Source organism: Lutra lutra, chromosome 5 (assembly GCF_902655055.1).
Source record: "Lutra lutra chromosome 5, mLutLut1.2, whole genome shotgun sequence".
Classification (NCBI taxonomy): domain Eukaryota; kingdom Metazoa; phylum Chordata; class Mammalia; order Carnivora; family Mustelidae; genus Lutra; species Lutra lutra.
Genome location: NC_062282.1, coordinates 27,055,922 through 27,079,433, shown reverse-complemented (window position 1 = coordinate 27,079,433; position 23,512 = coordinate 27,055,922). Strand labels below are relative to the sequence as shown.

The window sequence follows — 23,512 nt, the reverse complement described above, 5'->3', positions numbered from 1 at the left end:
ACGAGGGCGCAAGTTGACCCACCAGTCTGTTGTTGGAAAAGCGCCACCCCATTCCCTCGAGCAGTTTAAGAGTAGACCTCCCTGGGAATTCAGCCAAGAAATAATCAAGTGGAGATGAGGTATAGGTAGATGTAGACATGGACGTAGATAGATATAGATACAGAGAGACGTGTCGATGGGTGTAGAGGGGGAGGTGGTGATATGTTCATGTACTGGCATTTGCTCCAATGCATGCCTTCGTCACTACTTTAAGAGGATGGGCATTCTGTGGTGTTGTCACTAAACTGCATTTTGTAGTATCAAGTCATGACAGGAATGTCACCCCCCCCTTTGCCTTTCAGCTTCTGTTTCAGGTGACTAATCCCGGCATCAAGTATGAGTACACAATCCGGAAAGATGGCCTTGACAACGATGTGGGAAAACTGGTGTACTTCTGGCAGTATGGCCATTGGACTGAGTGCAGTGTGACATGTGGGACAGGTGGGTGACAGCTGCTGTGTCTGGAAGTCCTTGTCCTCTTTACAAAGGGCCATCCAGGGGTGCCCAGAGGTCTGTAGGGTTCCACAAACATGGCCCAGGGGCCTCTGTGGGAACAAATATGCTGGTCATGGTCTAAGGACAGAGGCAGTTTTCCCTTTATACTGTCCTTCATGGAAGGTTCTGTTTGAAAAAAGTGTTATGTGTCTTGTTTTCTCTTGTTTTCAGCTTTATTGAGCTGTAAGCAACACTGATACTGTGTAAGTTTAAGGTTTACCACTGGACGATTTGGTACACGTGTATATTATGAAATGTTTATCATGATAATGTCCCACGCCCACCATCGCACATAGTTATCTTTTTTGTGTGTGGTGAGGACGTTTAAGATCTGCTGTCTTAGCAACTTTCAAATATACAACACAGGATTACGTATGTTCTAAAAAGCAAAACAGAAAGATTGAAAAGCCTGGACGAGGACCTGATTTCTGCAAAAGTCAAACACCCCACCCAGAGGCGACCTATAAACATGGCCAAACCTGAACCGTAAGAAGCTCTCCTGACTCCCATCCACTGCTCTTTTTTCTGCTTCCAGTTTACCAAGTATTTGTATCTATAAGGAGAGTAGCTTTCTTATAAAATTAAGCATTGGAGAGATTCCTTGCTGTTAAGTATGTCAGGATGGAATAAGTTCTTTTTGTTTTTGTTTTTGTTTTTAAAGATTTATTTATTTATGGGGGGGGCAGGCAGAGGGAGAGGGAGAGAGAGAATCTTAAGCAGGATCCCCATTGAGCACAGACAAGGTGGGGCTTGATCTCACCACCCTGAGATCACAACCTGAGCGGAATCAAGAGTCAGATGCTTAACCAACTGAGCCACCCAGGAGCCCAGGATGGACTGATTTCTGCTGCCAGAACAAAGAAATCAAAATCTCAGGAATTCAACACAATGTGGATTTATTTCTAACCCATTCTAAGTCTGGTGCAGGTTGGGTGGCCCAGCTTCATCTCGGAGCTAAGACATCTGAAAGGAGTGGTTGCCAGTGTGCCCTGCAGGAGAAGAAAGAATTGGAAGAGGCAGACTGGCTTTTTTTTTTTTTTTAAGATTGTATTTATCTATTTGTGAGAGAAAGAGAGAGAGGGAGCATGAGCAGGAGGAGGGGCAGAGGGAGAGGGAGAAGCAGGCTCCCCACTGAGCAGGGAGCCTGATGCGGGACTCGATCCTAGGACCCCAGGATCATGACCTGGGCCGAAGGCGGATGTTTAACCAACTGAGCCACCCAGATGTCCCAGACTGGCTCTTATTAGGGGCTTTGGCCTGGTGGTGACACAGATGATTTCTGTTCATCTTTTGTTGGTTGGCCTTAGTCCTCTGGCTACAGCAACTGCAGAGAGAAGGCAGGAACTGTGGACAAGCGCAGGGACATCTGTGCGGCTCTCTCTGCTGCAGGCTAGATGCAATTCTCTGAGGCCTGGGAGGGAAGGGTCCAGGCCTGTCAGGTATGTGGGGCTCTTTACTCATTTGAGGGGCTTTAATTGTAGTACCAGGTGAGAAGGCCTCTGCCTTGGTCTCTCCTTTTGGATCGTGTCCAAGTCTGTTCTGGAACTTCCCGACTCAAGTCTGTCACTACTGCCTAGAAAGTTGGGCCTGAGTCAGCAATGGAGCCAAGGCAGTGAAAGTGAAGGAGTGAATAGTTCAGAAGAACCCAATCTACTCCCCCATGGGCTTCTCACTCACGTCCTGTGTCTCCACACCTGTCATCCCCCTGCTCTCTCCCTGCCCCAGGAAGCAGTCCTGGAAAGAGGTCCGGCAACAGACACTGAGTCACCACCATCAACCTAATAAACAATGTTTTTATCACCAGCTTCTTTCTCTGTCTCCTTCAGTACAGAAACCAAGGGTTTGCCTCCAGAAATCTGGGGGATCATGTTCATTTCAAAACGTGTGATGTTTCAAAAATCCGAAACCTCTGGAGACCATTAGGGCCCAAGGTGGGATGTGTGGCAGCAGCCGGCCGTGGGATTGGTGTCACTGGTGGGGTTTGTGTTAGTGGTGTTAGCCCAGGGCTGCTGTGAGCATTTCTTTCCAGATGTCCCACCCCACTGCATGACGGGGGCTGGGCTAGCCCAGGAGCTCAAGGAATGTAAGCAGAAGATCAGTTGGTGAAAACTAGTTCCCTGAGGAGCAGTTGCAAGGAAAATGAGGGCATGAGGACTGGATTCACTAATGCTTTTTCCAGATCTCATTCCCATTTATCTCTTCTTTCCGTAAAGTATAGGGTTAGATGTAGGCTTAAATCATTTGTGCCGGGACACCAAGGAGGTTTGAAAACTGAGCCAGTCCAGATTGGGCAGGGGTCCCTCCACAAACAGGAGAACATCCCCCCTTTATGTTCCATGTGATGAATTTTTTGCACTACATGCAGCATTTCAGAGCATAGGAATACAACACAAATGGCTGATGTGTGCGGTCACTGGAAAGCAGGCTGCTCTTAGCTAGGAAATGAAATGTCCTGATGTCCTGACCAGGTGTGAATCAGGCATTTAGTGTTGGCACAGCCAGACCCTTGGCCTGCTTGGACGAATGTCATCCTGGTTGGTAAACCTTAATGTAAACTATCAGGGAGCCGTCAATGTCCACGCGCTCACCCCAATCTGGGTCCCACTGCCCGTTTGAGTGACGGTGAGCTCTCTTACTGTGATGGAGAAGAAAGACAACATTTCTACTCTCATGCTATCAGACACAGAGGGCGAAAGGCTAACATTCCCCTAGGACACACATCGCTAAATATAGAGAGGAAGACTGTGTGAAACACTAAATCAGTCAACAAAGTTTTATTTTCTTTGAATGAAAACTTTCAACGTCTTTAAGTTAAATACTTTACTGGAAAATTAAAAATAGAAAAAGTCACCCCCTTGACACATGCCTGTTTGTGCTTTGCTTTGTTGCCTTTCAGTATCCTTTTTTCAAGTCATGGACGTTTCTAGTTGTGTGCACGTGGATGTATTTACATATGTACACACCCGCCTTCACTGAACGTCATGACGTGGGTAACCTTTCCTAGCACTACTTGGTCTTCACAGCTATCATTGTTATGGATCATTTTTATATTTCCCTGGCAAGACGAAGCAAAATGTCTTTAGCCAATTCCCTGTAAACAATGATTTCATTAGTGTTAATCTGTCATTGAAATGTCTAGGTTCAAAGAGTGTAAATATTGTGGTAATATGAAGAAACTTACTACCATATTGATTCCCCTAGCAAAAGAGTTACAAACGGGTAGTAGCAATCACTTTGTTTTGTTTTGTTTGTATTGTTATTGTATTATTTTAGTTTTACACTTTGTCACTGAGAAGCATGACGAATGTCCTGGGAAAATGGAGTCGTAACAACAAACTCCTGCATACCAGCCACTCAGCTTTCTTGGCTCTTACCATTACTCATGCTTATTTCAATCTTCCTGTTTAAAGAAAAGAAATTGCACAGATATACGTGAAGACCAACTTCCCTGACTCCACTCCCTTTCCTCTTCCCCCGGAGCTAACTAGGGTCATGAAACCAGCACATATTATTTCCACACATGTTGTTAAATACTTTTATTATACGCGTGAATAGCCATATACATTAAAAAATATTGTTTCTCAGGCATTTACACTTTCTATAAATAGTATCATACTCTGTATATCAGTCATCGTCTTGCTGGTTTTACTCAGTACTGTGCTTTTGAGATTAAATCCATACTATTGAAAGTGGCTCTAGTACATTCACTTGAATAGCTGCAAAATGTCCCATTGTGCAGATACACAGTTATTTATATGTTCCACTGTTTTGCAGTTATACACATTTTTGTAATGGTATAATGACCACCTTTCCTCAATATCATGAAAGCTCAAAATAACCATGTACATTTGAGATAGGTGCACATATCCCTGAAGAGCATGAGAATCACAGGGCACCTGGGTGGCTCAGTTGGTTAAGCCTCTGCCTTTGGCTCAGGTCATGATCCCAGGGTCCTGGGATGGAGCCCTGCATCAGGCTCCCTGCTCAGTGGGAAGTCAGCTTCTCCCTCTCCCTCTGCAGCTCCCCCTGCTTATACTGTCTCACACTCTGTCAAATAAATAAATAAAATCTTTAAAAAAAAAAAAAAAGCATGAGAATCACAAATAGGGACACACATTCCACTCTGACACTGATGTGTGACCATACAGTGATGCTGAGAAGACAGCTCACTTCTTCAGAAAATCAGAGTCTGATACTTCCTTGACGATTTAAAAATAGCATTCATTTCGGTACGAGTCCATCTGGCTTCATCTGCTATAATTGTCAGGTAGGGTTAACCCAGTGAAGATATTGATCTCTAACGGTACCTGCAAGATTTTTTTAATATTTAGGACGTCATAAAAATAATAGAGATGTTTATTGAGATGGATTTAAGCATATGCTGTGGAATGAGGTTTATATAGTTTATCATATACATAAATATGTAGTATTTATCAGATAAATTACAAGTAATATATAGTGATATACACCATTAATTCCAAGGAGAAACTGACACACCAGGATTAACTTTGCCCTCTGCATGTGATGATAATCTGCCTGGCCAGTCCATCTGTTCAGCTCGCTGCTGGTCCAGCACACTGTCCCATGGGATACTGTTAACGTAGCAAGAGGGATTTTACATAATAAATTGCGACCTCCTGCTACTTCTGGAGTCAGGAGCATTGAACATGGCACTTATCTTTGCTACTCATGGGAAGAAACAAGCCTTTTGGGATGACGTTTCCAACCTCTGAGAGTCACCTGACATTTTCATTTTAGGTTTTGACATTAAGAATTTGCCAAACTACCCAAAGTTTTCATGTAATTCCTAAGTATCTAAGTCTCTCTCTTCTCTGCTCTACCGTGGTGGGTACACACCAGTGTCTCTGGCTTTAACCACGTCAGCCTACATTCTGCTCACATTGTCTAAATGTCTCTACAGGTGCTCTTGTCTTTCCAGAGACTCCTTCCATGTGCCATGAGAGTTCCTTTTATATGTCGTGTCCAGCTGTTGACAGCTTTTTATTTATATGATGAAAGAAGCATAACACAGTCTATCAGTTGAGAAAGACTGAGTAGTTGAAAGGTTGCCCATCTCTCCAAAAGAAGCTCCTTACCATCTCCGTTCCTTTATTATACTAGGAACAATCGTGTTCTAACACCTGGTGATAATATCTGCTTTCGTTATTTAAATCTCACTTTATTTTTTATTTGGCATATATGCACTTGTCTTGTTCTCCACAGCTAGGTTATAATCTATATATTAGATTATGTATCACTCTACCTATATTATCTATAGTCGTTCTCAAGCACAACCTCTTCCACCCACAGCCAGCTGCCATGTGGATGGGTTAGAGACCTCATTCTGCATGCACACTTTAAAAACCAGACACCTTACAGACAGCTTTCCTATCAGCCATAAGCATGATCACTTGACATGACCACAGGACTTCGCTTGACCCTAAGCATGTGGGCTCAGGATTTAATATGTGTGAACCCTTCTGCCCGACCCCCAGGTGTTCGCCGCCAGACTGCCCATTGCGTAAAGAAGGGCCACGGGATGGTGAAAGCTACATTTTGTGACCCAGAAACCCAGCCCAATGGGAGACAGAAGAAGTGCTATGAAAAGGATTGTCCACCCAGGTAAGCACTGAGAAGAATTAGGACTCTCTGTGTCTGCCTAGAATGATGTCTGATTGGGGCATCTGGGTGGCTCCTTTGGTTGAGCACCTGGCTCAGGTCATGATCTCAGAGTCGTGAGATCAAGCCCCAAGTTCAGCTCTGCAGTGGGTATGGAGCTTGCTTAAGATTCTCTTTCTCCCTCTGTCCTGCCCCACTTGTGCTTTCCCTCTCTCTAAAACAAAAACAAAAACCCAAAAAACAAAGCATGATATCTGATTTAATAGTAAAGGCTTGTGAGGCTCTGTGCTTAGAATAAGTATAGGAAAACTCTTCAGGTTCCTGTGGCTTTGCTGTTGAAGCCCTAGGCAAGCTGTGTGTGAGAACGTCTTCTCCCCATTGAGCAAGATTCCTTACAAAGCTGGTGTGCTCTGTGTCTACTTATTTGGTTAAGACTGTCTCAGAGCATTGTTGAAGAGAATACTATGTGGGTCCCCCAAAAGTTCTTGAGCTAACAGTGTAGCTTTCCCAAGAGCACCATGTGGGGCTTCGATAGCATCCCCTGTCAGATCACATGCCCATCTGCATGGAAGGCAGCCTGCAAGAGTGGCCTTCCTGGGCAGGCTTTCCCGGCGTCAGCACTGTGGACATCCGGAGCTGGTAAGTCTTGGTTGGGGGGCTGTCCTGTGCGTGGGAGGGCATTCAGCTGCACCCCTGGCCTGTATCTGCTTAGATGTTAGTAACAACTACCCCCCCTCCCTCCGGGTTGTCACCACCAGTGATAGGTTCCGACATTGCCAAGTGTCTTGTAGAGGACAGAAGCACCCTTGGTAGAGACCCAGCATTCTAGAGCTGTGCGTTCCCTGCGCCATATTGGTTCTAGATCCGGGATCCTGGAAGGTAGCTAGCCCGCTGCTCTGTGGGGCTCGCATGCTGCCTCATACTCCGTCTCCCTCAAGGTTAACAACCCTCTACCAGTAAATTCCTCTTGCGCTCCTGGGACGCACATGCCTGGGATCCTCGCCTCCCTTTTCAAAACCCTCTTAGATACCCTCAGATGCCCTCTTAAAACCACAGCTGTTTCTTTCCAGACTCTAATTTTGTCCCTGGCTTTCAGATTCTCATTTTTATCGTATTACATACTCTCCCTCGGCCTGACTGTTGCCAGCAAATATTTATTAGGCTTCTGTTATTTCCCACGAGGGGCACAGTGGTGATTATAAGCATGTAACCATTACCATTTACTGAGTGCTGAGACACTGTGAGTCGGTGAAGGCTGGATATTCCATCTCCGTCCCTGGTTTCTCACAGAGCTCTTAAAACCTTTGGAACTGCCCAAGTGCTGTGTCTTGTTATATGCGAACCAAGTGCCCAGGTGGCTGCCCTCCCCGCTCACCCCCCCCCCCACCACAGCCTCAGGGTGAGAGAGTTGGCCACCTGGGGAACCTGTGACTAGAGGGTTTGAACTTGGCAGATCCCCGCCCCCGCCACCTCCGGGGATGGCCAGGGGCTGGAGGTTGAGTTAATCACTAGTGGCCAATGATTTCATCCAACATGCCTGTGCAGTAAAGCCTCCATTAAAAAAAAACCGAAAACATAAACAAGCCCTAACTGGAGGGGAATGGACAGCATCCTGCTGGCCAGATACATGGGAGTGCTGGGGGGCGGTACTATGCCCCCAAGAGGGTCTGGAAGCTCTGCCAGTTTTCCCCTTGGACCCTGCCCTCTGTGTTTCTTCCATCTGGCTGGTCCTGAGTTGTATCCTTTTATAATAAACCAGTTTTCTAGTAAGTAAAAGGTTTTCTTGAGTTCTGTGAGCCACTCTAGCAAATTATCAAGCCCTTGGCAGGGATTGTGGGAACCCCTGATTCATAGCCAGCTGGTGAGAAGCACAGGTCACAGGTGACCTCCTGGACGTGAAGAGCGGGCGATGAAGGCAGTGTCATGAGGCTGAGCCCTTGACCTGCCCGGTCTGCACTAACCCCAGACAGTGAGGGTCAGAATTGCTTGGTGTGCAAAACCCACATATTAGTTGAAACAGAAGTAATGTGAAAGTAGAGTAGAAAAAAACAGTGGGTTTTTGGGTTTTGTTTCTTTTAAAGAGAGAGCAGTAGAGGGGCAGAAAGAGGGAGAAGGAGAGAGAGAATCTTAAGCAGGCTCCCGGCTCAGCCCAGAGCCCAATGCAAGGCTCTATCTCACGACCCTGAGATCGTGACCTGAGCCCAAATCGAGAGTCAGACGCGTACCGACTGGGCCACCAAGGCGCTGTGGAAACAGTGGGGTTTTTCAGCACTGCCTTCACTTATGACGATGTTTTAGAGATACCTTATATCTTCTCTTTATTGTTCTCAACTACTCAGAAAAATAATTATTATTATGTCAGTTTCACGGAGAAAGAAATTTTCTTTACCTTACTCAGGACCATGCAACTAGTAGACAGCAGAGGTTCGAACCCAGGGCTGTCCGGCTCTAAGCCCGTCATCTCCGTTACATACCCCATACCCCCTCTCCCCCATCCAGGCTGTGTCTGAAGCAAAGCAAACTCTGTGCCAGGTGTGGTGGGAAGTTCTCGATGCAGACACTAACCTGCTGAGGCCAAGGTAGAGCTCCAGGGACGTGGGCTCTGTACGTAAAAGCGACACTGTCAAAGAAGATTCTGATACCAGCTCTGGTTTTAGAACAGACACCAATCTGTTGCTGACATTTTCTTATTCCCCTGTGGCTGAAAACTTGGCCTCACTCTTTTCAGAATCCACTTTCCATAAGTGGGATTATCTTAGCTGTGTCCACACTCCAGCTGTAAGAATTTCTAGTTGGAGGTAACTTTATAGTAAGGGCTACCGGTGCGAGAGGGAGAAGGAGGTTGGGGCAAGAGTCCAGAGGTTGAAGGACTCTTGGGGAGGAGCTGAGCTGAGGGGGAAGCCCATGGACATGGAAGAGGAGCCTTGATGAAGGAGTTCTTACATGATAGCCACTGAGCTCTGTGGACTTGAAGCTGACCCTCAGTGCGGTCATGGGACAGGCTGGAAGGACGTCTCCCTCTGGGTCCCCGCAGCCTGCAAATGTGACCTCATTCCAAAGAAGGGTCTTCACAGGTGTTGCTAAATTAAAAGGTCTTGAAATGGGGATATTATCAGCAATTATCCACTTGGCCCCAAATGTCATTGCAAGGGTCCTTAGAAGAAAGAGGCAGAGGGAAATTTCACACACACACACACACACACACACACACACACACACACACACGGTGATAAGAAGAGAGAACAGATAGATTTGAAGACACTAGCCTTAGACACTGACAGGATGGTCCCCCTGGCCAAGGACCACCGGCACCCCCACAAACTGAAAGAGGCAAAGAACAGATCTTCTGTAGAGCCCAGGGGCGGCGGGAAGCGTAGCCCCACTAGCAACTTGATTTTATCCCGCTGACTTTAGGACTCTAAGAAACCAGATTTGGCTTCTAGAACTGTAGGAAACCAGATTTTCATTTTAAGCCCCCAGTTTTATGGTAATTTGTCACGGCAGTCCTAGGAAACTAATGCAGGCAGCTTAACTCAAAGGAAGAGGAGAGATGCCCCCACCCAGTGATAGACTTTGCAGAGCTGGGAAAACCATCGCCTAGAGGCTTCCTGGAAGGCGTGGCCAAGGAATTTACGGATTGGCGCACCTCGTCGGTCGCTTCCTGAGGAAGCTGGCCGCCAGGCAGGCAATCAGATGCATCTTCATGGGCGAGGCAAGCTGTTGAGGGACCAGCAGCCAGGCCTGAGGATCCCTCATCCAAAGCCATGCCTCCTGGCCACTGTCCCCATGGTCCTTGCCCTCCTCGGGGCTTTATAGTTAGTAGACATGTCCTCATCTCTTCGTTCTAAAAGCAGCATTGTAGGAACAAGGCAAGTGATACATTCACCCCGGGAGGCTGCCTAAGCTGAAGGATGGATGCAGGTTGTTTATTCGGAGCAAAATTCTCAAATGGACCCCTGACTCAGCCGCCTCTCCCACCATCAGCACTGAAGCCCTGGCAGTCAGAAAGGAAGGGCTGTGGCCATGGCCGCAGGTGGGCAAGGGACAGTCCTGGCCAGCACAGGTATGCCCAGATGCTCTCGTCAAGCTGAGTGTCAGTTTCGCAGCTGCGGTTTCTGCCATTCCTCATTGTGGAGCTTCAGGGGATGAAGATAGCCCATTCTGCTCCCCGACTTCTGCTCTTATATTGGAAACAATTTCCTGCAATTCCCTCCAAACAACTTGAAGATTATCCTTACAGAGAGGGAAGCCTAAGCAATTGAACAAATCTTTTTAAATCATTGTCAACTGGTAGCATTTTTTGCTTCTTAAAGCCTCCCACTGTGTTGTTATGGTGACAATTGTTGATAGATCCACAGTCTGCAGTCTGTAGGACTTTTTTTTTTTAAAGATTTTATTTACTTATTTGAGAAAGAGAGCACGATTGGGGGTGGGGTGGTGGGAGAGGCCATGGCAGAGGGAGAAGCAGACTCCCCGCTGAGCAGGGAGCCAGACATGGGGCTCCATTCCAGGACCTCTAGATCATGACCTGAGCTGAAATCAACTGCTTAACCGACTGAGCCACCCACGTGCCCCCATAGGACTCATACATTGTCATTGGGATGTTGAGACTGACTCCCATAGGGGGTCTCAAGAACAGTGCAAACCAATACGAGATCAGTTACCCAGTTGTGTGGGGGAGTGTCATCAGCATTTTGGTAAGATAAAGATCAATAGCAAAACCAGAACAGATCCAGTAAGGTTATTGCTAATTCTGTGCTAACTAAGCCAGAGCAGTTGTCTTGTTGGGGTGAGTGAACGGGCTGGGCTTTTGTCCTGCTGAGTTCTTTGCAGTACGTTGCCCTTCTCCCCAATCCCTCAGGGCATTTCAACAGCCTTCTGTCCTGTGTCCTATAAATATAAAAACAGTATTCTGTTATACATCTCCTAGAAATCTGGCATTATGGCAGACATCAGAAAATGAGATGGACGACAGGAAACAACTTGACAGTAGTTCCTGAGCCCTGGGCTTGGAAGACCTTTGCTGATATTTAAATTGGGCGGGGGGGGGGGTCTGTTTTCACTTTAAACTAGTGACAAACACAGCCCAGGAGACTGTGGAGGAAATTCTAGAATAAGAAAAAAAGGAGGTTCATTATCACTTTGTGATGACAGAGCTGGAAGCCTGATAGCAAGTAATTCAATAAATTATGCTTTTTTGGTCCACTCAGATTATTAAAGCCCTCCAGAATGACATGTTATATTTAGTAACGTGTCTGGCTTTCCCTGGACATGTCAGCAGTAGAGTGAAGTGACTAGATTCATAATTACCGAAGTGGGTGTTCTGTTGCTCTCACATCATGTGGTTCCAAAATCAGCTTTTTACCCACACAAGATAGCCAGATGATAAACACCAGGGCCTAAGGGAGTAACCATATGTGTTGTTATTACTTACTAAGTAAATGAATAACTCATCTTAATTACTTAATTATAGATGTTCAACACTGAAGAATAAATAAGTAATCTTTATAACTTTAAAATAACTTAAAAAGAATATAACAGAATCAAGGAATAACTTTTTTAAAAAATATTTTTAACCTGAGATTAAAAGTGTGAGACTCAAAACAAGTTTTACCCAGACAAATCCAGTACTTACTAAATGTAAATCATAGTACAAACTTTTGTCTCCTTCAAAATTCCATACTATCTCAAGGACAGAAGTCCTCCCCAAATTCAGGAATGAACAACTTCATGTGCTATACTATTGTCCCATGAAAAACAGAAGCATTCCGCACGGAGAGCCAAAGAAGTGGGCCATATGTTGCAACAGCGGTGAACCCAGACCACACTGGATCAGTACACTTGTTCTCTCTTCTGTGCTGGAGAAGATTTATACAGTGATGGAGAAGGGGAAACAGAGAGGGCTCCCTGCCACTTTCTGTGTAGCCACACAGTCTGCCTCTTAGAATCGGGAGTACGGGGGCACCTGGGTGGCTCAGTGGGTTAAGCCACTGCCTACGGCTCAGGTCATGATCTCAGGGTCCTGGGATCGAGTCCCGCATCGGGCTCTCTGCTCGGCCAGGAGCCTGCTTCCCTCTCTCTCTGTCTCTGCCTGCCTCTCCATCTACTTGTGATTTCTCTCTGTCAAATAAATAAATAAAAAATCTTAAAAAAAAAAAAAAAGAATCGGGAGTACGTCATCCAGGATAAGGGGGTAGAGAAGGAGCTCACGTTCCTGTTTGTCCACAGTGAATCCAGAGTATTCACTTAGCAAACCGTGTCAGCACTTTGACTTGTCAAGAATGGCTGACAAGTAAGAAATTATTTTGTTTCTTCTTTTTCTCCTGCTTTCTTATCAAAGGGACCTTTGATACGAATGCTACTAGTAGTAGGTACACTGACGGTGATGGGGAGAATGAAGGCAGTGCCTCTGATTGACCGTCTCCTGAGTAACTGAAAATCACTGATGTTTCTTTACCGGCTTCACAGCAGAACAGAAAAACATTCAGTGAGGAGCCAGGGGACCTAAATTCTATGAGATTCTTTTACTCGCTAGCAACCGTCAAAATAACAACATGTAAATTACAGGTGATCTGGTTCTGTTACCTGTCAGGCTCTGTACTGAGCACTATGTATAAGTCTGGTATTTTGTTTCATCTGCAGCACTCATAGAAACTCTGTATTGTTGTACCCATTTAACAGATGAGGAAAGTAAGGCTTAAACTTGCTTGACATGTTACTATAGAAAACTGGACCTCAGTGTTTTTGACTGCAAAAGGAGAGGGCTTTTTTTCCCCCATTCGGAGGCATTCTTAGGTAGCATCTCCTCCTGCAAGGGGCTCTGCTGGACTCGAGCCATGATTGGATGAGCCAGCTGTGGCCCTGTCTCCTCCTCTAGCTGGCTGGAATGTCTCCAAGGACCCCCCCACCCATCCCCACCAGCTCTGTGACCTGCATTTCCACTCCCACTTCCTCTTTCCAGAGGCTGGACTGAATATGTCTAAATGCTTTTGGTGTCCTTGTGTGTCTGCAGGTGGTGGGCCGGGGAGTGGGAAGCATGCTCAGCCACGTGTGGGCCCCACGGAGAGAAGAAGCGGACAGTGCTGTGTGTCCAGACCACGGGCTCTGATGAGCAGGCTCTCCCGACTAAAGACTGCCAGCACCTCCTGAAGCCCAAGACCCTCATTTCCTGCAACAGAGACATCTTATGTCCGTCAGACTGGACGGTAGGCAACTGGAGTGAGGTGAGTGTCATCACCCCCCGCCTCTTCATTAACCAGTCCAGAGCAGCTCTAGAGAAACTTGAGCAGTGGCCGGTGTCTGCCACCTCTGGCCTGTTCCCTGCATTTCCCCAGGGCCTTGTATCTGATCTGGTTTATTTTCTCTTCTTACGGGATTTGCTTCTCTCTTGTCCAGGAGTCAGATACCTGCCAGGGGTGAGCTGGATCCCATTTGCACAGGCTCACAACAGCTAACTGGCACATCTTCAGGGGTTTTGTAGTCCCGTTGTTAAGCCACTGGTTGCAAATCGGGACTCTCCCACCCACCCCAAGAGCTAGTTTGTTAAACGCTTACATTTCTGTTTCCCTGAAACTGTGATAGTTAAAACTGGAGGAGTGTTGCTCTAATTATAGAGGGATAGGCGGTGTACCACAGACTTGAAGAAGCCCCTCAAATCATCTGTCTGTTCAGCATGGGGCAAGGCCAGACCTGACCGAGGTTTAGAGCACATACTGTGATTTGCCGCATAAATTCCAAATCAGTGTTGTTCCATTTTGCCAAAATTAATCTGATCAAATCCTCTAAGTATACTTAGAAATCAGTGGGCTAGAAAGTCACGAAAAGCTCCCAGGCTTCATTTTTCTTTAGGTCACCATGGAACCTGGTCCTGTCATGCCTGTTGCTCCCAGAGTCTGGAGTAGAAGTGGAGACCTTTTTTCTCCAAAGGTCCTGGAGTCTCCAGGGCCTTGCTCTGTTTCCCTGTGCACACTGCAGTTCAGTGACCTCAGGAATGACAAAAATACATGATTTTTTAAACTAACAGTCCAGACTTTATGGGTGGTTGCTGACTTCTGCAGAGCTCCCTCGGAAAGCCCTGTCCTTTTTGGTAATAATGCAGTCACTGACCAGAATGTCGCAGGAACTCCTCTTAGGACTCACCGTCAAATAAATAGAAAATACTTGATTCAGGAGAATGAAGGAAGTACTCTCTGTACTAACAAAGGTACTCTGAAGTATTCTGTGAAGAAGAATCTGAATGTTCGTATGAGCAAAGGTGCGATTTCTGAAGTTGTTTGAGAGCAGAAAACACTCATGTGCATACAGCCGCTGTGATGACCTTATTTCCAGAACTTTATTTCATTAGCTCACAGTCACAGTTTGGGTTTATTTAGCTTCTAAATCTGCTGCAGAATACTCTCTTGGGCATCGAGGTGAAAAGAAAAAGAAAATGGCAAGTATGGTTCTTGTGTTGTAAGAACTCTCTGCCAAATAGGACAGATGGGACCAAAAAACAAATGAATGAAAGAAAAAAAGGAAGAAGAGAAAGAGAGATGAATAAATGCAAAGAAAACATACCTACAAACTAATAGTGTACTATGAATCTGTGCACATATCAGCAACGGAGCTGATCCTGGGAGGGGACCGTGAGAGCCTATGGCTGGCCTGGCCTGTTAGGCCCCTGCCAGCCTGGACTGCTGTAAATCCCAGTGTTGTCAAAATCAGCCTGGATGAGATATCGGGACTGGTCCATTACATCTGTTTACCAGGAATGTCTGGGCTTCTTCTGAAGCGGTCCATAATTCTTGTCAAGTAGAATTTACTAACCGCCAGATTCTTCGTGCTTTTTTAAAGGACTACAATTACATATTTGGCTGAGAAGTTCTTCTTATTGTGCTCTTGTGTATGGGGAACAAAGTGACATGCCTTAACTGGAGAACAAGGGACCAAAAAGTTGGCAGGATGTGATAAGTCCTTGGGTCTGTGGTCCCAAATCCAGGCCGTTGCGTAGCGTACCATGAACAGACATGGGGTTCAGTTTCTGGCTTCCACTGGATGGAGTTGAGCCAAAAGGCTGAGCCCCGGGATGCTGTCATGAGAGGTGTTTTTAGTTAAATCAACATCGAAATACTCATCCAATAGATCTCCCTTTCTTCCCTCTGCTATCTCATTAATGTCTGTCCATCTGAGCCCCCTAGTGAGCTTTCCTGGACTATGAGGAAAATGTCTTTGACATTCTAACTAGGGCCAGATACATTTTCTTTTTTCTTTTTTTAGATTTTATCTATTTATTTGACAGACAAAGATCACAAGTAGGCAGAGAGGCAGGCAGAGAAAGAGGAGGAAGCAGGCTCCCTGCTGAGCAGAGAGCCCGATGCGGGGCTCAATCCCAGAACCCCGAGATCATGACCTGAGCTGAAGGCAGAGGCTTTAACCCACTGAGCCACCCAGGCGCCCCACAGATACATTTTTGAGAGAGATGATGCAGGGCTGTCTTCTTACTATCATAGTATTTATGATCCGGATCTTGTCTTAAGATTGGCATTAACTGATGTAGGGTATAATGCGCCAAGTGATACCTCATGATTTGGTCTGCATTGGGCTGTCTGGGTCACTCTGGGTGTTGGAAGCAAGGAGGTAACTGGGCTAAAAGATCTAAGAACTGTGAGGCTCCTGCAGAGTCTTCCTCCCTGGGCCGACTTCCCTTCCCTGCCAGGACACCTCTGCCAAGCCAAGCAATGGGAGAAGGGTGAGCTCAGCTGTGCCAGGCTCCATGCTCATCCCTGACCCAGCGAGAGCTAGAACTTAGCAAGAGCTGGGGGCTTTTCTGCCGCTGTGACCAGCCCCTCCCTCTCTCCTACCCCCAATCTCAGATTTCACCAAGAATCTTGCCCTGTTTCCACCCAGCCTACTTTCTAGGCTTGGAGGGTAAAGAAGGGGCCTCAATCTGTTGTAAAGAGAGTATCAGAATTTCTGAGGCCCCCATTTTTGTTAGGTATACTGCTTCAGTGACATGCCTTGTCTGGGGGCAAAGGGCATGCATGGTTTTGGGGAATGGGTCCCTGGGTTCAAATCCTGGCTCTGCCACTTAACTAGATGTGTGACTTTATCTTTTTGTGGTTCTTTTTAGTTTTCTGTGGCTTGTTTTCTCCATCCATGAGACAGGACTAACAGCAGTACTTAGACTTAAGAGAAGCTATGGGGAGGGGCACCTGGGTGCCTCAGTGGGTTAAGCCTCTGCCTTCGGCTCAGGTCATGATCTCAGAGTTCTGGGATCGAGCTCCGCATCGGGCTCTCTGCTCAGCAGTGAGCCTGCTTCCTCCTCTCTCTGCCTGCCTCTCTGCCTACTTGTGATCTCTCTCTCTCTCTCTCTCTCTCTGTCAAATTAAAAAAAAAAAAAGAGAGAAGCTATGGGGAGTGAGTTAATAGTTCCAAACTTCTTACTAGAACAGTGCCTGGGACATAGCAAGATGTAGATGCACTCATTTCCTAGTAGAATAAATAGGTTGGAATAACAACATCATCTATCATTTGTTGAGTGTTTTTCACATTATACAGTTTGTCTCATCTAACACTAAAGATAACTCCGTAAGGTTGATATTGTTCGTAAATTCCCCTGTTAGTCCTGATAGTTAGGCTAATAGATTTAGTGGGAGAGGAATTTTCCTAGGTTTTCTAGCCCTGGCAATCCCAAATAGTGGGGCCTGAGCTAGTGTTAACCATACCCCCCAAGCCTTTTCTCATTTATAAAGACAGGGTTAATGTGAGGCTAAAGGTAATCCACAGAAGCTCTTTGCGTGGTGTCCGCAAATAGTGAGTGTTAGCTAAATGGTAACTTCCTTCTCAAGCCAAGAAGACAAGTGTCTGTCTTCTACACTACCCTGATTCTCTAAGCCTTATTCAGTCGCTGGCACCCAGATACCCGGAGAGATTTGGTCTCTGCCCCTCTGCATTTTCATCTAGACCCTTGCCTCAAGCTCAGGGCCATTTTCTACACGGAGCAGCAGAAGTATAAGACTTGGGTCCAGGGTCTACAAATGTTTGACACATAACAAAGAGGCAAATGTATGTATAAAAATAAAGGACACAGCAAAATCATAAGTCAATATTGAATTACATATTAATGGCAGATACTTACTGGATACTTACTGGTATTAGTATTAAATACTCCCATAGGTATTAATACTCTTGGGTGGCGACTCACAGATATGCCTGTAGACTGAAGGAGGATGGAGCAGGAAGGTGAGGAGATGTCTCTGAGTCGCTTACCTGTGGTACTCCCCAGTATGAGTTAAGGTCCAAGGCACTTTTGTGGTGTTGGATGCCTGATATTAGAGCCTCGACCACCTCCTCTTGTGGCAGGGATGTCTGGAAGTGCCAACATCTCAGTTCTTCTCAGATGTCAGCAGCCTGTGTTTTGCCAGGTTTCCTGGAAAACACACAGAGGTGACCTCTTCTGACTCAACTATTCACAGAAAACCAGTTGGGGACCATGCTGATTCTCTTCCTGTCTGGTATTTTTTTAAGTTAGGTTACTATATTAGTTTGCTAGGGCTCTCATGACAGAGAACCACAAATGGGGTGGTTTAGACAACAGAAACTTATTGTCTCACAGCTCTGGAGGCCAGAAGTCCAAGATTGAGGTACTGGCCGAATTGGTTCCTTCTCGAGGCTGTGAGGGACAATCTGTTCCATGCCTTCTAGCTTCTGGTGGCCTTTGGTTTCCTTGGCTTATAGATGTTGACATCCTGATCTCTGTTTTCATCTTCAGTGGTTTTGTCCCTATTTATGTGTCTCCGTATCTGAATTTCCCCAGTGGTCGTATTGGATAAGGACCCACCTGGGGACCTCATTTTAACTTGATTACCTCTGTAAAGGCACCATCTCCATATAAGTCTCCATTCTGAGGTATCGGGGGAACGGCTAGGCAGGGGTTAGAAGTCCAGTATATCTCTTTGGGGGGAACACAGTTCAACCCATAATAGCCACCTATGTGTTTCAGCTTACTTTCAAAGCTGGTTTTAGCATGAGATCCAACCATTCATTTATAAATTCCCGAGACTGTACAATAAATGTCTTTATGCCAAAGCACTAGCTAGTTCTCTCCCCGTCCCTTTAGCTGGAACTCTGTGATGAGCCCCGACTGTATTTTTGAATAAACTGTTAGCACCGCAGCTCCCAGTCCTTTGTGAGCTCCCCTCCCCAACAGGGTGCCTTAGGTGGGTGGCTTGACTCATTTAAGCAGCAGACCTCTGTCTCAGTGGGCTCCCCACAGGTGACAGGTGAGAGCACGATGACCCCCAGGGAGGACAGTAACAGACTGATGAGCTGCTGGCCCCGTGCCAGCAGGTACGGACAAGGTAAGGACACAAAGTCTTCACAGCAGATACTGGCTTTGAGAGTCCCGAAACCACCAGTAGAGATGAGAGATGAGCTCTGCGGGTGGCGGCGTGCCCAGTGTTTATCTCATCCAGGGGGCTTGACAGCTCCCAGGGAGATAATCACAGCTGGAAGATGTCTTGGAAGGAGCATGGGGCTGAGTACAAAACAGTGCTGTGCGTTCCCACGTGACTATGAGAAAAGGCAACTTCCTTTTTAGGCCACTATACTTGGTAGACGGTTAACACTGTCCTGCTGGGCACGATATGCCCCAGGCCTAAAGAGTGGCGTCCCTGGGCTACCTGGAAGCCTCTGGGTCTGTGGGTGAGGAAAGCAGGTGGGGACAAAAGGTAGGTGTGCCTGGGAACATAAGAACTGCTCCCCAGACCCCGGGATCTGTGAAGGACGTTGTGAGTCGCCATTTGGAAAAGCTGCCTGTAGTTGGAGACCGTCTGCTTTTTTGAGAGAAGCTAAAAATCTGGAATTTTAATATGCAATCTGCTAATTTTTAGGTGTTGGCTACTAATTCAATGTTTGTATTTCATCTGTTTGCTTGTTTAAGATTGAGCAAGCCAGGGTGCCTGGGTAGCTCAGTCGCTGAAGCATCCAACTCTTGATTTTAGCTCAGATCATGATCTCAGGGTCATGAGGTCAAGTCCCGCATCAGGCTCCGTGCTGGGCATGGAGCCTACTTGGAATTCTCTCTCTCCTTCCCCCTCCACCTCTCCCTGCCACCGTTTTTTTAAAAAAAGAAAGAAAGAGACAAAAAAGATTGAACAGGCCAAAGAATTAATGTCTGTGGGTCAAATTTGGTCCTGAGGCTGCCACTTTGGATCTCTGTTCTAGAATAATCTTCAGTTTTAAAAAACTTAATGTATTGAACTAAACAACCAGTTAGCTTTTATGCACTCCTGTTTTATTCTTTTACATTGAACAAATTTACACAGTAGTAAATAAGGTTATTTAATACTTGTAATTTATAAATTCTAAAAAATATGTATCTGTCCATCTGTTAACCCTAGGAAATCTAAATCTTAAAAAAGTCTAGCAATAAACCAGTGAGATGTGTGGGTAGCCACAATATCTTCTAGATACATGTCGACAAGTACTTCACCCAGGCAGCTGCTCACCTCCTAGCTTCCCACAGACAGCTGTGTGTCTCTGTGCTTTATAAGCATTTCAAGTCAAGACAAACCAAAAGAAAAAAAATAAAGGAATGAAGAGAAAGAAAAGAAAAGCCAGAGAGCTTCCCGCCACGTAGCTGTCTACTTTGACGTTTCTTGGAAAGAAAATATCCAAAGGGAGGTACACCTGCCACTCGAAGACTATTGGCATCGTCTGGGACCTCTCTCAAGGATCAGCTCTCAAAACCCAGTCTGCCAAAGGCAAGCAGCGCAGAAATGTGTTCAGAACCACGTGAAAAGTGTTTGATTGGCCAGATCATTTTCCAAGGTGGAGATTTGAAAGCTCAAGGGGTTTGGATTAGAATGTAACAAATGGAGAAGCAGTGAGGAGGTCGAAGCAGATAGAGCTTTAAAGCACCTTCACACGGAAGAAGGCAGAAATACTGTAGTAAACCAGGAAAGTAACTGGCCCCGGCCTGCCCTTGCCAGACTCCGCAGTGGGGTGAGCCCCAAATCCGCAGCTGAGCACTGGCTGCCTGGTCTCCTGTGCTGACAAGCACGTCCTGCTTTTCAAAGGAGCTGATTGCACAGAGCTAGCAGACATCAGGGGGAAATGATGCTTGACTAGAACAAAATAAAGGGGGATTTCCATGTATCTATATTATTTTCCCACAAAGAGGAAACTGAAAATAGGACTTGAGAAGGCAAGAAATTTAGGCTAAAAAATGCCTGAGCTCACAGAAGAATTTTCCCATTCCTGATTCCGCCTCCCCCGCCCCCCACAGGAAATAGTCACTTAACATATTTTAAGTGATCGATGTGTCCCAAGAACTAATCTGGAATTCAGTTCTGAATAAGAAATAGTTCCTGCCTTTGAGTAGCTTTTCAGAATGAGTTTGTATTCAAGAGATGAAATCAGTGGACGGGTACCTGTCTGGTATGCTGCGCTAGACTCCATGGAGGCTTTGAAACAGATCTGACTCTTACTCTGCCACTGACTGGCAACCTTTCAAGCAAGTCCCTGAGTCTCAGGTTCTCCTGTGGAACGTGAAATCCTAATTCCTGCCTTGAAAATCTCACAGGGCGGTCGTCAGTATCACACAGCCTCGTGGCTGTGAACCCGCTGAAATCTGCCAAGGATCACGCAGTCCCCATGCTCTAAAAAAACCCACTTTGAGGTCAGGAATATAAGACGGACACATGTGAAACAGCCTGTGAAGGCCCCTGGGTGGTTCATATTCAATGGCAGTATATTTGCTGGCCGACTTAAAATTGGAAAGAAAAGGCAAACATGGAACTATCTGGTGAAAGTAGAGATTATTCCAAACACCTAGAAATTTAGTGTGATGTAGCAAGTACGTATGTGGTTTGCGGCGGCTGAGACTGACTGAGGAAATAAAGATTCTTTACCAAGAGTCCTGAGGAAAGACTTTCCTGTTAGGATTCCTCCAAAGTTTCTCCAGTTGCGTGTGGCTTGGTGTGCCCTACTGAACGTGGAGGGGACACGGGGTACGGGTACCAGCCGTGGCCCCTCACATTGGCACCATACCGTGGGAGTCACTCTTTGGAAAGGCTCTCTCTCTACTTCGATTACTTACACAGGATAAGTCCTGGATCTGTGTACATGTTGTGTACATGTGTGAGTGTGATGGTTGTCTACCTCTTACTCTGATTCCACGTGACAGAGTCAAGTGGAAATGTAGCCCGTGTGCCTGGGTGAGACTCTCTTAGTTACATTGGGTGTTTTCTTAATGAAAGGGGAAGGTTTGTTAATAGATTCCAGAAAATATGTAAACAGTTTATGTTAATTTAACAGCATCACAACCCAAGGAAAGATAATTTTACCATTTCTTAAAAAGAGCGGGTGAGGGACGCCTGGGTGGCTCATTTGGTTAAGCGGTACTGCCTTCAGCTCAGGTCATGATCCTGGAGTCCCAGGATCCAGTCCCCATCAGGCTCCCTGCTCAGCAGGGAGTCGTCTTCTGCTGCTGACCTCTCTTCTTTCATGCTCTCTCTCTCTCTCAAATAAATAAATTTAAAAAAAAAAAAAGAGCAGGTGACTCGCATGTATCATCGTATTTTCTGTGAATTCACTGTCCCGCCTTCAGAATCCTGGCAGACTTCAGTTTTACCCTGTCACGTTTGTATGTTTAGTTTGTGAAGAGTAAACAGTTGGTCCCGAGCCCCACCTGGTCTCCAGGAGACACATATTTCCGTGGAGAACTAAAGGAGCTCAGAGACCAAATGTAAAAGTGGAAGAAAATGAGTCGGGCCGCACAGCTGTTTCATCAGGGCTGTTCTCACCCACTGTAAACCTGAGCCTGAGAACCGGTGCATCTTTCCCACTAATCTGACAGCCTTCTCTCTTTTCCAGTGTTCTGTCTCCTGCGGCGGGGGGGTGCGGATCCGCAGTGTCACGTGTGCCAAGAACCATGACGAGCCTTGCGATGTGACAAGGAAGCCCAACAGCCGAGCTCTTTGTGGCCTCCAGCAGTGCCCATCGAGCCGAAGAGTTCTGAAACCCCACAAAGGCCCAATTCCCAGTGGGCGAAATCTCCCAACATCTGAGCCAGACCCCCCGCAGCCCATCCCTCCAACTCCATCCAGTCCCAGAATGCTGAGCACGTCCACGGTGCCTGAGTCTATGAGCACCAGTGCTGGGGCTGTCAGCAGCCCCAGTCCGACCACAGTCTCTGGACAAGGAGACATGGATGCCAAATGGTGGCAGACTAGTTCACACCAAACTGAACCGGGTTCCCATTATGTCCTTTCCACCGGAAGTACTTCCCAGCCCATCCCCACTTCCTGGTCTTTGAGTAGCCAGCCAAATGAAGGGAATGTTCCCAATTCAGACCCTGGTCCTACCTCAGAGGGAGACTTTTTCACCACAACCATGAGTGGTTCTGATTTGCCATCTTCCGGTAAGACTGTGACGTGGCAGGTGACACCATTTTACGATACCTTGACCAAAGAACCAGGGATAGAGATACACAGTGGCTCAGGGGAAGACAGTGAACAGTCTGAGATCAAAAACGACAACAACTCTGTAACATGGACCAAAATCAGAGTAGCTGGAAAGGATACTTCAGTGGTGAGAAGTACAGAGATCCCCCTTGGACCTCCACCAACACCTTATCTCAGGGGGGCGTCCTTGTGGCCACCCTTCAGCACGGTGATGGAAGGTCTGCTGCCCAGCCACAGGCCTGCTACTCTCAAAAATGGTACACCTGGTGCAGAGGTGATGATCACTGAAAAGCCAGCAAACACTCCATTCCCTCTGGGAGGAGACCACCAGCCAGCACCATCGGAACATTCAGTCCACCATAACCCTCCAGAACTTCCAGGCAGCATGAATCTAACGCAGGGTTCCGGACCAGTCCTGACCAAGGAAGACGCAACAAGTCTGATTGCCGAGGGGTTTTTGCTCAATGCTTCTGACTACAGGGAGCTCTCGACAGGCGGGAGCCCAGCATACTGGATTGCTGGAAACTGGAGTGAGGTAGGAGTTCCATTTCTCACCCCCTGCCCGACTCTGTAGGGAAATAGCTAGGATTGTGGCATTCTGGTGCAGATTTCACAATGGGCTTGTTTAAGATACAGCCCGATGTAGAAGAAAATGTGAAGCCATTGGATCCATGCCCTTCCTCTCTCCCTCCCTTCTCCCTAATTCCGAAAATGAGAGAGGGAAGAAAAACTCTCCAGGGAAGGAGGACAAATGTAGTGAGATGAAGTGAAAAGAACTCTGCACTAAGTCAGGAGGACTGGGCAAGCTAGCCGTGTTAAGAGCAGAGAACTCAGTCCACATTTCAGAAGCCGCTTTGTGGCAGTGCAGGTGTAGACCAAGAGCAACACGCCCCCAGGTGCGAACACCTGAGGAG

The 23,512-nt window shown here is 46.6% G+C and overlaps 1 protein-coding gene across 2 annotated transcripts in view; it reads left to right on the top strand.

Annotated features, from left to right (window-relative positions):
- ADAMTS12 (ADAM metallopeptidase with thrombospondin type 1 motif 12) overlaps positions 1-23,512 on the top strand; it is a 287,143-nt gene that overhangs the window by 228,919 nt on the left and 34,712 nt on the right. For both annotated transcript variants that reach the window (XM_047730729.1, XM_047730727.1), the window contains 4 exons: positions 342-480; positions 6,030-6,156; positions 13,166-13,376; positions 22,009-23,133. In XM_047730729.1, the coding sequence (XP_047586685.1) occupies positions 342-480; positions 6,030-6,156; positions 13,166-13,376; positions 22,009-23,133 (1,602 nt within the window). The remainder of the gene's footprint in view (positions 1-341; positions 481-6,029; positions 6,157-13,165; positions 13,377-22,008; positions 23,134-23,512) is intronic.